Genomic DNA, 15625 nt, shown 5'->3' on the forward strand with positions numbered 1-15625 from the left:
CCCCAAATGCCATATTTCTTTATACCTGAGTACTATATCATCTACACATAAGAAGCACTGCACTGTAGCACTGTCATTCTGTTGTTCATCGATTTATTTGAGTGGGCTCCAGTAACATCTCCATTATGAGACTTGTTGTTACTGTTTTTGGCTTATTGACTATGCCACAGGGAGCTTGCCAGGCTCTGCCATGTGGGCGGGATACTCTCGGTAGTTGGCCGAGCTTTCTGGGAGGGAGGGAGGAATCAAATGTGCAACGCCCTGCCTGCTGTGCTACTGCTCCAGTTCAGTAGCTATGCTAAAAATCTATTCAAAGGATCCTTTAGGTTAGAATCTTTTTATAATGTATCTCTACTTCAGTTGATTTTCTTTGTTTTGGGGCCCTATCTGGTGATACTCAGGGCTTACTCCTAGCTCTGCACTCAGGGATGACTCCTTATGGGCTCAGGGGACCATACGGAGGGACTGGGATCAAACATGGGCTGGCCATGTGCAAGGCTCATGCTCTACCCACTGTACTATCACGCTAGCTGTACATCTACATAAGTTTTTTGGTTTGTTTTGTTTTCTCACAGCCTTCCATCTACTGAATTTTAAGTAATATAATATGAATCAGCAGGGTCAACGATTTGAATACAAAGGACCCTAATTTTCTCTCATACTCTCATCAGATATCAGCTAAGATGATCCTGGGAGGAGAATGACAGGACAGCATTTTTCTTGTGATGCTACTGGAAAGGTGAGGTCCTTACCGTGTGCTCTAAGAAATGCTTGAATCAGTCGACCTCTTTTTGTGTTCCCTTCCATTCCATCTCTTCCCCACCAAAAACCTTTCACTTTAGGTGGGAATGACAATTTATGGATTAATTCCAAATTCTTCGCAGAGAGACTTGGAAGTATTCTGAGAGCTGAGATATAGCCCTTAGGCTCTGCAATGTGACCTATTCGCTAGATCTGAAACTGGGTAACCAAATGTCGGATATTGCAAGAATATATATATATATATATATATATGTATATATATATATTTATAATGTGTTTTAAAATAAATTTTATTATTTACTATCATTAATGTTTTATTTGTACATTTATTTCAAATATCTATATATCTGGGGTAGCATAAAAATTTCTACGCAAAAAAAGGGTCTCAGATTTTATTTTATTTTATTTTTTTTTGGTTTTTGGGTCACACCTGGCGATGCACAGGGGTACTCCTGGTTCTGCACTCAGGAATTACTCCTGGCGGTGCTCAGGGGACCATATGGGATGCTGGGAATTGAACCCGGGTCGACCGCGTGCAAGGCAAACGCCCTACCCTCTGTGCTATCACTCCAGCCCCGGGTCTCAGATTTTAAAAGTTCAAATAGCCCAGACCTAGTCAATGATTATGATCCTAACTTGCTAGCTGTGCAAAAGTGGGGCTCACTAGTAATAGAGGTTTTGGTAGAGTTGGGTGCAAAATTAGATAGCTGGCTTCACAGGCAACAAATGAATCTACTTATCATGAATATTCCAATAGGATTTCCCCCAGGAGCTTCACATCAACCTTTCAAAACCCTGAACTAACAAACAAAATTTCAAGATTCACTGAAGAGAGGGTTATGAAATTTGAATGCAATTAGATTCAAGTGCTTTGAAGGCTGATTGAAGCTAAGGAGAACAAGAATGACTCTTAAAAAGCAATGCTTTTTATCTTAATTTCATAAAGTATTTCAAAAGACCTGCTTAAATGGAATAACTGGAAGTGAGCTGGGATACACAAGACACCTTATTTTATGGTCAGATTCACTGTCACTGTCATTGCTTTGCTCATTGATTTGCTCGAGCGGCCACCAGTAACGTCTCCATCGTGAGACTTGTCGTTACTGTTTTTGGCATATCGAATATGCCGTGGGCAGCTTGCCACGTTCTTCTGTGGGGGTGAGATACTCTCAGTAGCTTGCCGGGTTCTCCAAGAGGGACAGAGTAATCAAACCCGGGCTGACAGCATGCAAGGCAAACGCCTTACCTGCTGTGCTATCGCTCCAGCCCATGGTCAGATTAAACCAGCATTTCTCAACCGACCCCTGGTTGAACACCCAGGATAATTCAAGGGGGTCACAGGTGAATATTGCATAAATGGAGGGTCATGGCAAAGACCAAGAAACCAATTGGGACCACAGGAAGGGAACGAAGTTGGTAGGGGGCCATGGTTGGAAAAATAGGTGAAACACTGGGTTAGACCATTCAACATCTTCCTCTGGATACTCAAGCCTTCTGTGCTGCCTATAAGTTCTTTATGAGATTTAAAGGAAGAACAGGAATTAGAGACTTACAGCTAAAGCACCTGAGGGTCTGTCATTGGAATTACAAATATAGACCAGCTCTATCTCTGCCAAACTTCCCAAGAAGAGGCAGAGCCTGATGGGAAGTGAGGTGGTGAGGATTATGTATACGGGCGGGCGGTGTGGAAGTAGAACCAAAGGCATTTGAATTCAGCATACTTTTCTGGATAAAACTTTCTGAATCTTTGGGTCAGAGCTTCACTTGGAAAACTGATATAACTCACTACACTGGAAACAGTGTGCTTACTTTTTAAACCTTGAAGCAAGGAAATACAAATTATGGAATTTATTCTGATTTCATCTTATATGGACTAAGCTATTCTTTGTCCCTTTTTTAAAGTTGGGGCCATGTCTGGTGGTCCTCATACTACCCTGATTTAAAGCTCAGGGGTCGTCACTCTGGGGGGACCAAGCAGTGATAGAACTCCACTCTGCTGCTTGGAAAGCATGCACTCTGGCTCTTTGGACCTTTATGTTTCTCATCTAGTCTCATTCCCTGGTGCGACTCATATCCAACTTTGACGTGAAGTTGAATCCATGGTTCACTCCAATTCAGACAGATAGCTAGGTCTGTGAACCTGCATCTAGGGTGAATTTTGAGGGGAGGGAATAAGGAAGGGAAGGGAAGGGGAAGGGAGGGGAGCAAAGGGGTAGGTAGGGAAGGGGAAGGGAATGGAAAGGGAAAGGAGGGGAGGGGATAGAAGGGGAAGAGAAGGTAGGGGAAAGGAAGGGAGGGGAAAGGAAGGAAGGGGAGAGAAAGGGAGGGGAGAGGGAGGGAGGGGAAAGGAAAGGGGGAAAGGAAGGGAGGGGAAAGGAAGGGAGGGGAAAGGAAGGGAGGAGAGAGGGAGTGGAGGGGAGAAAAGAAGGAAGGAAAGGCCAGCTTTTTAATTTCCTTCTTGAAATAGGAAAGATCTTCTTTGGATCTTCACTGTTCCCTTCACTGATTCTGATACATTAGAAGCCACTTTAAAATGCCAATTAAGTAGCTGTTTTGTTCCAGGGGTGTTAGGAGTTTTCTGGAGCTTCTCAGGCTTTCTCAGCCATTTACGTGAAGGAGATTGAGACCCACCCAAGCCACAAATCAGCAGCTTGGGCTGGTGAACTACTGATATTAACCACACCTTTCCTGGGTTGGTCACCTGCTCAAGGCGTACCATGAATCATTACCTGGCAGCAATAAATACTAGATGACAATAAATTCTAGTGCCTGGTGCTATTGAGAAACTGAAAAGACTTACCATATAAGCTACAAGAGAATTTGAAACTGCATAAGGATGAATAAAATGGCATTTGGGATAAGGTTTCAGGTGAGCGTGAGTAGGCTAGTCCCAGCTGCCACATGCACTTTGAAAAATTACTCAAAGCAGTATTTCAAACACAGTGATACTCAGTGTGTCTATAATTCACTCTCAGCAGCAATGTAGTGCTACCCTGATCGGAGGTAGTCTGTCAAGATCATGTCTATAATACTTTAATTCTTCGCTGAAGCCTTACAGGAATAAAAAAAACTAAAGCAGATGTTGAACATGGAGAATTGGATCGCCCTTCTTCCACCTCTATCCCTCACTGTTAGGCTTTGATTTCTCATACTCTACTTAGGATTTTCCTCCTCTTACTATTCGAAGGATATGTTTTGGGTATGCATTTTTAAAAGCAAGTTTAATAAAATGTTCATGTTGGATGGGGCCAGAGAAACAGTATAGTGGGAAAGGAGCTTTCCTTGCACATGGTCAAGTAGGGTTCAATCTCTGGCACCACGTATGGTTCCCTGAGCACCACCAAGAGTGTTCCTTGAACACCACCAGACATTACTCAAAATCAAAAATAAAATAAATTCATGCTAGACTGTGGGTAGTCATTCTAAAATTCTTTCAAGTTTGCTATGTATTTTTTCTTTTTAATTATTTTTATTAAAACACTATGATTTTCAAATTTGCTACATATTTTAAACTTTTTATTGTTTTCTGTAGTAAATTATTGGGAAGGAAATCTTTTCCTAAGTTTTTGTAATTAAAATCCTTCTCAATTTAATTAGCTACCCATTTGGCTCATATAACATGAAAGGTGGTATTTTTAGATTCCAAGAGATCTTGCTTTTTTCTACTCCGTCTTGGGGTAGAGCTGAACTCATTTCTCAGTAGCATCCTGTGAGAGAAAGCTTACTATGTTGGGGAACGGGGTTTACGTCTAGCATCTCTGCATTAACCAGAACCTGCTCCTTCCCTAGCTACTGGACTTTTATCCTCACTCTCCCTTAGTAAGAGATATTTTTTTGCCTGCTTTATCCACACAAACCCTATCATATCACCTTCATTTCTTTAAACCAAGAGCCTCTACTTTTTTGAAATAATCATGTCATCTGCCCATTTCGTGATACTATGGACAGCAACACAATTCAATTAAATTGCTTTATTCACTTTTTCCAGAGTACACGCTGGGGTTTTCCAACTACACCTACAGACGGGTTCAAATATGATGGAATTTTGAAGCTTGATTGGGTCCAAAAGGTTAAAGTTAATGTTCCATTATTTGAGTGCTCTTAGTTCCTGTGTAAACTGTTCTACATAACACATTTCCCTCCAATTTTGTTAGAAACATCTTTCCTGTCAGACTATAACTCATAAAAATACTTGAATTTTTCATAATGAATGACAGGCTATAACAAGCACTCAATGAATGCATGTTGATATGCGTTTTATAATGCATATATAACTTCAGGTATTTATGCATTTAATATACATTATTCGGAAGTTAAAGAGAATACAAACAACTGTATTACAACAGACATAATGCTGTCTGTTGTAATATATTAACTTATTTTTTTAACTTTTAAATTCATGTGTTTGCATGTGTGTTTGTGGAGGTCTGGGTTTGCTAGGGATTGAACCCAGGTCTCCTACATGCAAAACATAAACCTTACCAATCATCCATATTCCTGGCCCTTTAAATCTATTTTTTAATGGTTTTTATGGTTTTGGGGTCACAGCTGGCTTTGCTCAGGGTTTATTCTTTGTTCTGCTCAAGAATCACTCCTGTTGAGGCTCAGGGAACCAAACAGGGTACTAGGGATCGAACCTGGGTTAGTCACAAGCAAGGCAAGAGCCCTACCCACTATACTGTCTTTCTGACCCTTAAATCTAAAGAGAGAGATACTTTTTTAAATAAGCCAATAGCTTTAGAGGACAGTAATTCTAAGAGCAGTGATCTTATTCAGGCTTAATAATTTTCTAAGATTTTCTATTTCAGAGAAGGTTAAAATACTTTCTTAACTGCTTACTTCAGATTAATGTTAATAAAAGATGATTTTACTAGGCAGATTAAATATTCATAAAAAATTGCTCCAAATAATTTTTTCAGAGTTGATTAATTCAAGATATTGCAGATAAACATCTACCCATTTTGAGATAATTTCTTCTTCTTTTTTTTGTGGGGGTGGGATTTTACACTCAAAGTGCTCAGGAAATACTCTTGTCAGTGCTTAGGAGACTGTTCAAGGTGCCAGGGATTGAACCTGGGTCAGCCACAAGTAAGTCAATATCCCTACAGCCTCTCCGGTGATTACTTTAAAGCAGAAATCAGTGCAGTTTTAAATGTAATCAGAACACTGAAAATAGCATGGCATGCTCTGCAGCAAAGCTTATGTGTTATAATTAATGAAAACAAGTTTTTGAAGAAATTATAAAAATGAAGCTATCAATATGACTTTAACACACACACACACACATATATAGTGGGCATGTCAACAAGTCAGAAATGATTAAGCCTTAATTTATTTTATCAGACTGAGTCATGCCAGAAACATCTCAACTTCATAACAGAAGTTGTTTTCATGTTAGAATATTTGACTATAAGAAAGTAAGTAAAAGTAGCATATAAATATGTAGAGGAAAAGAACATGCCTCCAGGCTTTGTCAAACCTGAGTTAAAACTTGACTTTACTTCCTCTTAGTTTTGTAATCTGAGAAAGTCAATCCTTAATATCCCCTCAGTACCCTCAGAAGGTTGTCATGATTATATAGGACACACGGATATGTAAAATGAGCAGTAAATATAGCATGTCTTAAGTGATATATAACACAGCATAGTTAAAAATATAGTTAGGGGGCTAGAGAGGTGGCACAGGAGGTGAGGTACAGCATGTGGCTGGACACAGTTCAATGCTTGGTGCCATGTATGGTTCCCTGAGAACCACCAGGAGTTCTTCCTGAGAGAAGTCAGGAATAGTCTAAGAGTACCACTAGGTGTGGACCCAAACCAAAATAAATAGAATAAAATTATACTTAGATCTCTTTCTTCTTCCATTTCAACCTTTTATCTTTCTTTTAACTCTGAAAGAAAAGCATACCCAAACCCTTGTGATTGATTGCTAAGCATTTAAAAAGGTAAAAGCTCCTTGTGGAAATCTTACATAAGAGATATATTCTTACTTAATTTAAAGACATTTTGCAAGGAAATATACTTTTGTTCTGCATGGTCTTTTGAATCGTTCTCATGAGAAAGAGCTAGATTTCCAAAATGACCCATACAAAGAGGCCAAAAAAAGAATAGATATCACTACTCCCAGAGATTTTGCAAATTAAAGTTGTGATTCTGGATTGATGTAGTATAACATTAGACCTAGATATTTCTTTCAAAGACTGAATTACATACGAAAGACATACAATGCTGAGCTTTAGACATGAAAAACTTATTATTTGCAAAGATGCAGTTCTCTGCATCCTCTCACACGAGATGAATGTCCTCCCTAAAATAAAGTTCCCACGGAAACATTTGAAAATAGAGAATATTACTTAAAAATATCCTTCAAGGGCATAAATTGGATTAAAAGGACTATGTCCTATTTTATGAGCAAATAATTTTCATTTGAAAAACATTAACAAATTATATTCAGAATAGTCCTTTGTTTTGTTTTCTTAAGTGAGGCATATAGTACATTTTCTTACATGATTAATTTAAGTCCATGCCTTCTGATGTTGAAGTATGTATTTGATTGTGCCTCTTTTCATAGAAGAAGGGGTATGAGCTTCCTCATTATACTATATTTATTTCCACACTCCCTATGATTTCTATTAGAGTGCCTTTCACAAGTACATATATTTTATTCTTTTTTATTTACCTTTTATTTTTAAATTGAAGGTGTCTGAGATTGAACCCAGAGCTTTAAAACTTACAGGCAAGTTCTCTACTGCCAAACTATATCCCTAGCCCCAAAGATCATATAGTTAGTGATATATAAAAAACTTTAAGATTTGGATTGGCATTTGTTTTTAATAAAATATTCCACTTAATAAGAAATAAAGAAAAGAAAAATTTCAGAGCCCAAAGACCTTTGTTCTCTTTTACTAACAGTGATAAAATGATCTTTATCAATTGAACTTCTCTATGAGAAAATTAACATTTGAAACAAGCCATTTTGAATAGATGCATTCATTGTATGTGTAACAAGCATAAATTTTAATTTTCACAAAGGTATGGAATCATTATTATACCTCAAAAAAGAACAGAAATTTTCACTGTAAGTATAGTTCATTAGAAATCATTTCAATATTTCTAGTACAAGTCAAGCATAGAATATGAGGCTGGATGCGACCTTAGAGATTGATTATCTAGTTTTTCATTGGATTGGGACATATATTAAGTCCATAGAGGTGAAAGAACTTAGGATCACACAGTGGAAGAGTCAGGAAAAATGTAGGTTTACTGATACATATCCAGTAACTCTATAGATTTTTACAAACAATCTTTTACAAATAACCTATATGCCTTCAGTGGTTTTATGGAGGTTCTCAAATTGTGGGAACTGTTGGTATGAGTTGTTAGAGACCCTAGACCCCTTCTCCACGGGAAACTTACCTTCAGTATTAGAAATGGGGGTACTGTCACATTTGCTTTCACACTGTTGCATCGACGGAGGCCGAACAGCTTCGGGACAGTCACTAGATGCCTGTCCAGTGTACGAGAGACATTGCACAGTTCGCATTTGCTGTCCAAGGCCACATTGAGCAGAACACTAAACCCCAGAACACAAAAACAAAACACTTATCTCAGTGATTTGGGGGAGGTAAAATTATATGATGACATTAAAAATTTTATTTGTATATACATATGTATATATATTCATACAAATCAATCTGATCATATATCTATCTCTGTTATCTATCTACCTATCAGCTTTTTAAAAAAAAATTAATGTTGGAGTACTGCTATTGGTTCAGCCAATGATTAATCTGATTGAATTGGGCATTAACTCCACCTTATCAACTTTTGAGGCTAATGTGGTTCACCTAGGAGGAGTATCAGATTAGGTCATTCTACTATAGATGGAATAGGTTTGGAAATGCAAGGATCATGTTACTACACTAGAAAATAAAAGATAGAGAGATTCTGGCCAAAAATAGATGATCTTAGATTATGCCAACATTTTCAAATGGGATTTGTAAGCTCTATCAGGAGTATGATGAAGTAGAATAATCAGGACAAGGATATATCTGATATATGGACAGGCTTCTGGAGCAACAAACTGATAGCCCATTGAAGTGTTCTATAGCTGATGAAAATATTAGGTCAAGATAATAGCAATAATTTCTGTGGGCTTAGTGATGAGGGTTTTTATTTGTTTGTTTGTTTGTTTGTTTTAAAAACAAAATACCTATTTTGCTTAAATAAGTACCTTGAGTTTCTATGGGGCTGTCACACAAACCAGAGTGACTCCCTCTCCTTTTTGATCTGCTGGGGATTCAGTAGCTGCAGAATTAGCTACTCTCAGTGGGTTAGTTTAGCTGGGGCTGATCAGTTGCCCAGTAAGAGGAATAAAACTGCACCTATTCTTTGGGTTACACCTAGAATACCAGAAGATGTGTGAGATTTAGGATGGAAATGAAAAGGAGCTATCTGAAGTCAAGAGAGGCAATGGTGATGCTTACAAGGCAAACAAACTGGAGTTCTGTTGGATTTCTTTATAAAAACTCACAAAGCACTTGGAGAACATGCGTGGATATCCACTGACATTTCCTTTTTAAAATTTCATAATAAAGGCTGAGAGATAAATGTACCATAAAAATGAATTAAAGCACCTTTGGAAAGGAAAAGGTATTTTTACTGGTGATTTTTGTTTTATTTTTTGTTTGTATTTTGGTCACCACCAGCTGTTTTCAGGGCTTACTCATGAATCTGTGTTCAGGGATAACTTGCTCAGGAGATCATAGGAAAGTTCAAGGATAGAACCTGAGCTGGTTGCAAGCAAGGCAAGAGCTTTGTAGACTCTCTCTAGCCCCTATTCACTTGCTAGTTTTAATATTAGGAAGCTAATTAAAATTTTATATGGGGATAATATACCTTGACAACATTTCAAAGACTCTTAACTGTTATTTGGTGAAATCACTAGCATGCAAAATCTCTCAAGCAATCTATCTAGAAGAGAACAGCAACAAAGAATATATAAAGAAATAAATGCCTACCTAATTTAAATAAAAATTATGCTCTTCCATAGCATGACACCAATTTTGTGTTGTGAAATTGTCACAGTCCTACAGTGAAATACCTGCATAAAATGCTTAACCTAATCATCTTGAATACCTCATAAATTTAATGTTGTTATACAATTTCTTTTCTCTTTTTTTCTTTTTGGGTCACACCCGGTGATGCTCACGGTTTACTCCTGGCTCTGCACTCAGAAATTACTTCTGGTGGTGCTCGGGGGGACGATATGGGATGCTGGAACTCGAATCCAGGTCGGCCAAGTATAAGGCAAACGCTTTACTCATTGCTCCAGCCCCTTTATTGTTTCTCATACAAATAAAATAATGCTAATTATTTTCTGCTTTTACTTCTTTTGCTGGGGCTGAATGCAGAACAAAGATAAATATACTTGCAAATATAAATATTTGCTTTCTGGAAACTTAAAAAATCATTGCCCTCTCTCAACTATAACAAAAGAGGTGTATAAAAACTACTAAACTATGGCAATACTAACTTTTGACCAACACTTCAGCAACTACTTCTCTGAAATGCCATTTTAAATAAGGAATGACAGATCTACTACTGATGTAGTTATATTTTATTTATTTGGATCTCAGATATTTTCAGTGCACTTGCTACAAGGCTAATTATAAAACCACGAAGGGGAATTAATTATAGAAATGTACTTTCTGCAGGATTTTAAAATGCCCTTTATAATGATCAAAAGAAGAATACTTAATTTTTCTTTATTCAAATACACCAGTTGTTTTTAAGGATTTAAGGTTGCCTTCAGCAAATAATAGAATTTAAAAGTGAGAGAATTGGAAAGACAAATTGGAATCAAAAATAGAATGAGTGCCACATAGAAATACATACCCAGAGCCCTAAACGATTGCACCTTAACTCATTACATCCATTAAATAAACCCATTGAAAATAAGTCTGAGTAAATCTTTCAGAGACTGACAGTCCCATTATCAAGGTAGTTATAGCTCCCACATCTTTTGGTCAGATTGAGGAGTTATTTTGCAAGAGAAATTAAGACATTAGTGTGACTGATCTGTTTTTTAGTTAAGAGAATAGGGACTAGAATTCAAAGTTTTAATAATTTGCTCAAATCTCTGGCTATCTAGACAACATATCTCTAATTTCAATGAAAATACTGAATTCAAAAAGTCAGGATGTGAGGAGAATACAGGTGTGGGAGAGACAAGTGTGTCTGTGTGGCCACACTCCGTGCTTTGCTCCACACACAGAAATCATATCTAAACACATCTCTTGAGCCCTTCCAATAACCATTCAGGAATCTCAAATGTATCCAGGTGCTGCTTCAGCTGGAACCCATGGTGCAACAGCCTTACCTGGCCCCAGTCTCCAGTCACCCAACGTGGAGGAGGGCAGCGGCCCAGACTACAGCGGATGCGGACAGGGGGTTTGCTCTCCTCTGGACACTGAGCAGCTGGGAATGTCTTAGAGAGGTCACTGCTCTTGCACAGAACAATTCGATGCTTGAATCCTGGACCACACTTGGGAGTGCACTGGAAGTAAAATAAATACTAATAAATAAAAACAGTCTAAAGAGAAGGGGAAATTCAAGGAGAAATTTCTTTTAAAGTGTGTATTTGGGTTCTATACTCTGCACACACACTACATTCTAGGCAGTTTCACAGATCGAAACATTCCATAAGGTTTTTTTGGGCAAAAGTACTTTTATCTTTTTTCCAGTAAGATCCTTAGGAGCTAAGTATAGTGTTTGCTTTCCTTGGCTAACATATTTTCTTTCTTTCTTTCTTTCTTTCTTTCTTTCTTTCTTTCTTTCTTTCTTTCTTTCTTTCTTTCTTTCTTTCTTTCTTTCTTTCTTTCTTTCTTTCTTTCTTTCTTTCTTTCTTTCTTTCTTTCTTTCTTTCTTCCTTTCTTCCTTCCTTCCTTCCTTCCTTCCTTCCTTCCTTCCTTCCTTCCTTCCTTCCTTCCTTCCTTCCTTCCTTCCTTCCTTCCTTCCTTCCTTCCTTCTTGTGAGTAGGTTTATTCCTCTATTCCCCCCTACATCCTTGACCACATTCAGCTGAGATAAGATTCAGCTAATTGTTGGAATGTGGAATCCTTGGATTCTTCTTTCCCGGGTGTAGGGTGCAGCCATCTACAAAGATTTTTATGCTAGTAGACCACAAAACTTGTGTTTGTGAAAGGACAAGTTAATTAAATTAGATATTCTTATAGTAGCGAAGAGCATATGGTCACAGGTGAAGATTTATTGCACAGACAATTTCTGGACTTTTCCCATCCATCAGTTAAACATAATGCTCTGACTGCTCTACCTGACTAGTCATTTCATATTAAGGAAAAGATATTTTTTCCTGTGTTACACAGCCTGTCATTGGCCTCTTCTCCAGGTTATCGAATGATATATCTATAATCATCTATTTAACATGGTGGCTGAAGAAAGTCCTCCAGCATTGTTGCTTGTGCACCTGAATGCTTCTTTAAAATATTTAATTCCTATACCATCAGAAAATGGGGCAATGAAATGAACAGAAACTTTCTCAAAAAAGATATCCGAATGGCCAAAAGGCACATGAAAAAATGCTCTTCATCACTAATCATCAGGGAGATGCAGACAGATCAAAACAATAGCGAGATATCATCTTACACCAAAGACTGGCCCATATCCAAAGGGACAAAAGCAACCAGTGTTGGCATGGATACGGGGGAGAAAGGGACTCTCCTTCACTGCTGGTGGGAATGCCAACTGGTTCAGCCCTTTTGGAAAACAGTATGGACGATTCTCAAAAAATTAGAAATTAAGCTCCCATTTGACCCAGCTATACCACTTTTGGGAATATATCCGGGAGAAGCAAAAGAGTATAGTAGAAATGACATCTGCATTTGTATATTCATTGCTGCACTGTTTACAATAGCCCAAATCTGGAAAAAGTCAGAGTTCCCGAGAACATATGACTGGTTAAAGAAACTTTGGTACATCTACACAATGGAATACTATGCAGCTGTTAGAAAGAAGTCATGGAATTTGTATATATGTGGATCAACATGGAAAGTATCATGTTAAGTGAACTGAGTCAGAAAGAGAGAGACATACATAGAAAAATCGCACTTATCTGTGGAATCTAAAGAAACAGAGTGGGAGACTAACACCTAAAAGTAGTAGAGATAAGAACCAGGAGGTCTGCCCCACAGCTTGGAATCTGGCCTCACATGCTGGAGGAAAAGGCAGCTGATATAGAGAAGGGAACACTAAGTAAAGAATGTTGGGAGGACCCATTCGGGTTGAAAGATGTGAGCTGAAAGTAGACCGAACATGAAGGCCACTCAATACCTCTATTGGAAACTACAACACCCAGAAGGAAAGAGAACAAAAGGGAATGCCCTGCTGCAGAGGCAGGGTGGGGTGCTGTGGGATGGGGTGGGAGTGGTAAGAGCGATACTGGGATCATTGGTGGAGGTGAATGGGCACTGGTGGAGGGATGGGTAAACGATCACTATATAACTGAAATGCAAACACAAAAGTTCATAAGTTTGTAACTGTACCTCATGATGTTTCACTAATAAATTTTTTTTTAAAAAAAGACACACTAGTTGCAGGACTGGAGTCTAATTATTGAGTCTGACAGAACGAAAAAAAATAACCTTTTTTTTTTCATGTGAAACTCAAGGATCCCATGAACACTTCATCACACTGAACGTAAAAGCAGAATTTATTTCCTCCAACTGAGAAAAAGTTTTAAGATGCATTTTGAAGTACGATAGCATCTAGTTCTTTCCAAGATGATTCCAAAGGAGGCTTTTAGTTTGGAACTTGGAGATTGAGATTCCTGATCCCGATTCTCTTTTTCACAGCCAAATCAACATGCTGATTTCCAGCTGCTGCCTCACTCTTCACATATAATCAATCACAGTTTCAATTAAATCCTAAGTCTCTCTCTCTCTCTCTCTCTCTCTCTCTCTCTCTCTCTCTCAGATCTGTTGCTCTCTGTCTTCGCTGCCACGAACCTCACTTCAGAAAATAGCATCTTCTATGTTTGGTATTGCAATGACTCTCAACAGGCCTCTGTTCCTTGCTCTTAGCTCAGCCCATCTACTCTCTAAAGTACAGGTCCAAATTGTATTCTTTTCTGATTGAAAAGAAAAGCCTCTCTAGGGCTTACTGTCATCCTCAAGACAAATATTCAAACCTTTTTCTGTTTTTGTTTTTGTTTTTAGGGCCACACCGGTGATGCTCAGGAATTATTCCTGGTTCTGCATTCAGGAATTACTCCTCATAGTTCTAGGGGACAACCTAGGATGTCAGGGATTGAACCCATGCTGGCCGTGTTCAAGGCAAACACACTATACAATTGCCCCATCCCCTTAAACTTTTTAAAAGTACTTACTGTGCCCCAAATAGGAAGGCATTGCCTATATGTCATAACAAAAAATAATTTGCAATATCCCCTAGAGTTAGTTAGGTATAAAGCTAGTACTACCACTGCTCCTGTTATTACCATGGCTTCCAAAATTATTATTATATAATAACACTAGTAGTTTTCCTGTAATAAACAATATATTTCATGGTTTGTGCTAAGTGCTATAAGTTACATAGTCATCATAAACATTCTATACACTGGCAATCAATGTTTTTTAAATGAAGCAGACAAGTAAATGACCAGTAGAGTCAGCAGCTATAAAATAGCAGGCCTGTTGCTAAGCCTACTGAGTGTTTCCTGGGTATTAGGCACTGTGTACTTTGCATGTACTAACTTATTTAAGCCTTAAAATAATCCCATAACTTTATATTTCAAGAAACCAAGACATTCCAATGTGATCTCTGGTCCACCATTCTGTAGAATGAGTGATGCCCTACTTTGTTTCCTAAGTAGGCTGCACTTGTGTCTGGTTCTTTTAACATTACATCAAATTTCCTCCATCTTTCATGCATGTTAGAAGTCAAAACCTTACAGACTTCCTGTCACCTTACTAATGTTTAATGCTTTTTTTTTACAATAACAATACTACTACCTTCCATTCCATTAGAGCTCCACAATTCACACCTTCATCAAGATTAAGTAGAGAGGAAGTGAATCCTAAATCCTGAATCTTTTAATGCATACCTTAGCTTTTAGTGTCAGCTGAAAAACAAGTCATGAGATCACTTAAGATGTATTAGTCATTATAAAAATACATTGAGATAAATTATGAGAGGATAGAAGAGCTTGTCAGACTTTAGGACAATAGGCATAAACACATAGGCTTTATAGGGAAATCAAATTGGATAGGGGCTGGAGCGATAGCACAGCCTTGCATGCGGCTGACCTGGGTTCGATTCCTCCGTCCCTCTTGGAGAGCCCCAACAAGCTCCCGAGAGTATCTCGCCCATATGGCAGAGCCTGGCAAGCTCCCTGTGGTATACTGGGTATGCCCAAAACAGTAACAAGTCTCACAATGAAGAGGTTACTGGTGCCTGCTCGAGCAAATTGATGAACTACAGGATGACAGTGCTACAGTGACAGACAAGTTGGATACTGAGTTACAATTTGCTTTCCATATTGGGAATATTTATTAAAAAATGCATTTGTGTCACTACCTTCCACACTTCACAGTTTAAAAGCATGCATATGTATAATAAAGCCTAGGACACAAGTCTCTTGCTTATGCTAATATCTTTTTCCAGTAGCAAAAAGCTCCCATTATTTGAAGACTGTAGTAACATCTAGAAGTCTTTCCTAAGAGTCTATGCCAAGGTTCTGCTTGCAATTAAGAGGGACAGACAAGGCAAGGACAGACAATTCTTTCATCTGTATATGAGAAATTCCCAAGAAACCAAAACAAAACCAAACAAATAAGATTGATAAT

The 15625-nt window shown here is 38.2% G+C and overlaps 1 protein-coding gene across 1 annotated transcript in view; it reads right to left on the reverse strand.

Moving 5' to 3' along the window:
• The window catches only part of ADAMTS6 (ADAM metallopeptidase with thrombospondin type 1 motif 6), a 264427-nt gene that overhangs the window by 8772 nt on the left and 240030 nt on the right, over positions 1-15625 (reverse strand). The window contains exons 23-24 of the mRNA XM_004608478.2: positions 11143-11319; positions 8178-8334 (exon numbers count right to left, since the gene is read on the reverse strand). Coding sequence (XP_004608535.1) covers positions 8178-8334; positions 11143-11319 — 334 coding nt within the window. The remainder of the gene's footprint in view (positions 1-8177; positions 8335-11142; positions 11320-15625) is intronic.

This window comes from Sorex araneus, chromosome 1 (genome assembly GCF_027595985.1).
Source record: "Sorex araneus isolate mSorAra2 chromosome 1, mSorAra2.pri, whole genome shotgun sequence".
In the NCBI taxonomy this organism is placed as follows: Eukaryota; Metazoa; Chordata; class Mammalia; order Eulipotyphla; family Soricidae; genus Sorex; species Sorex araneus.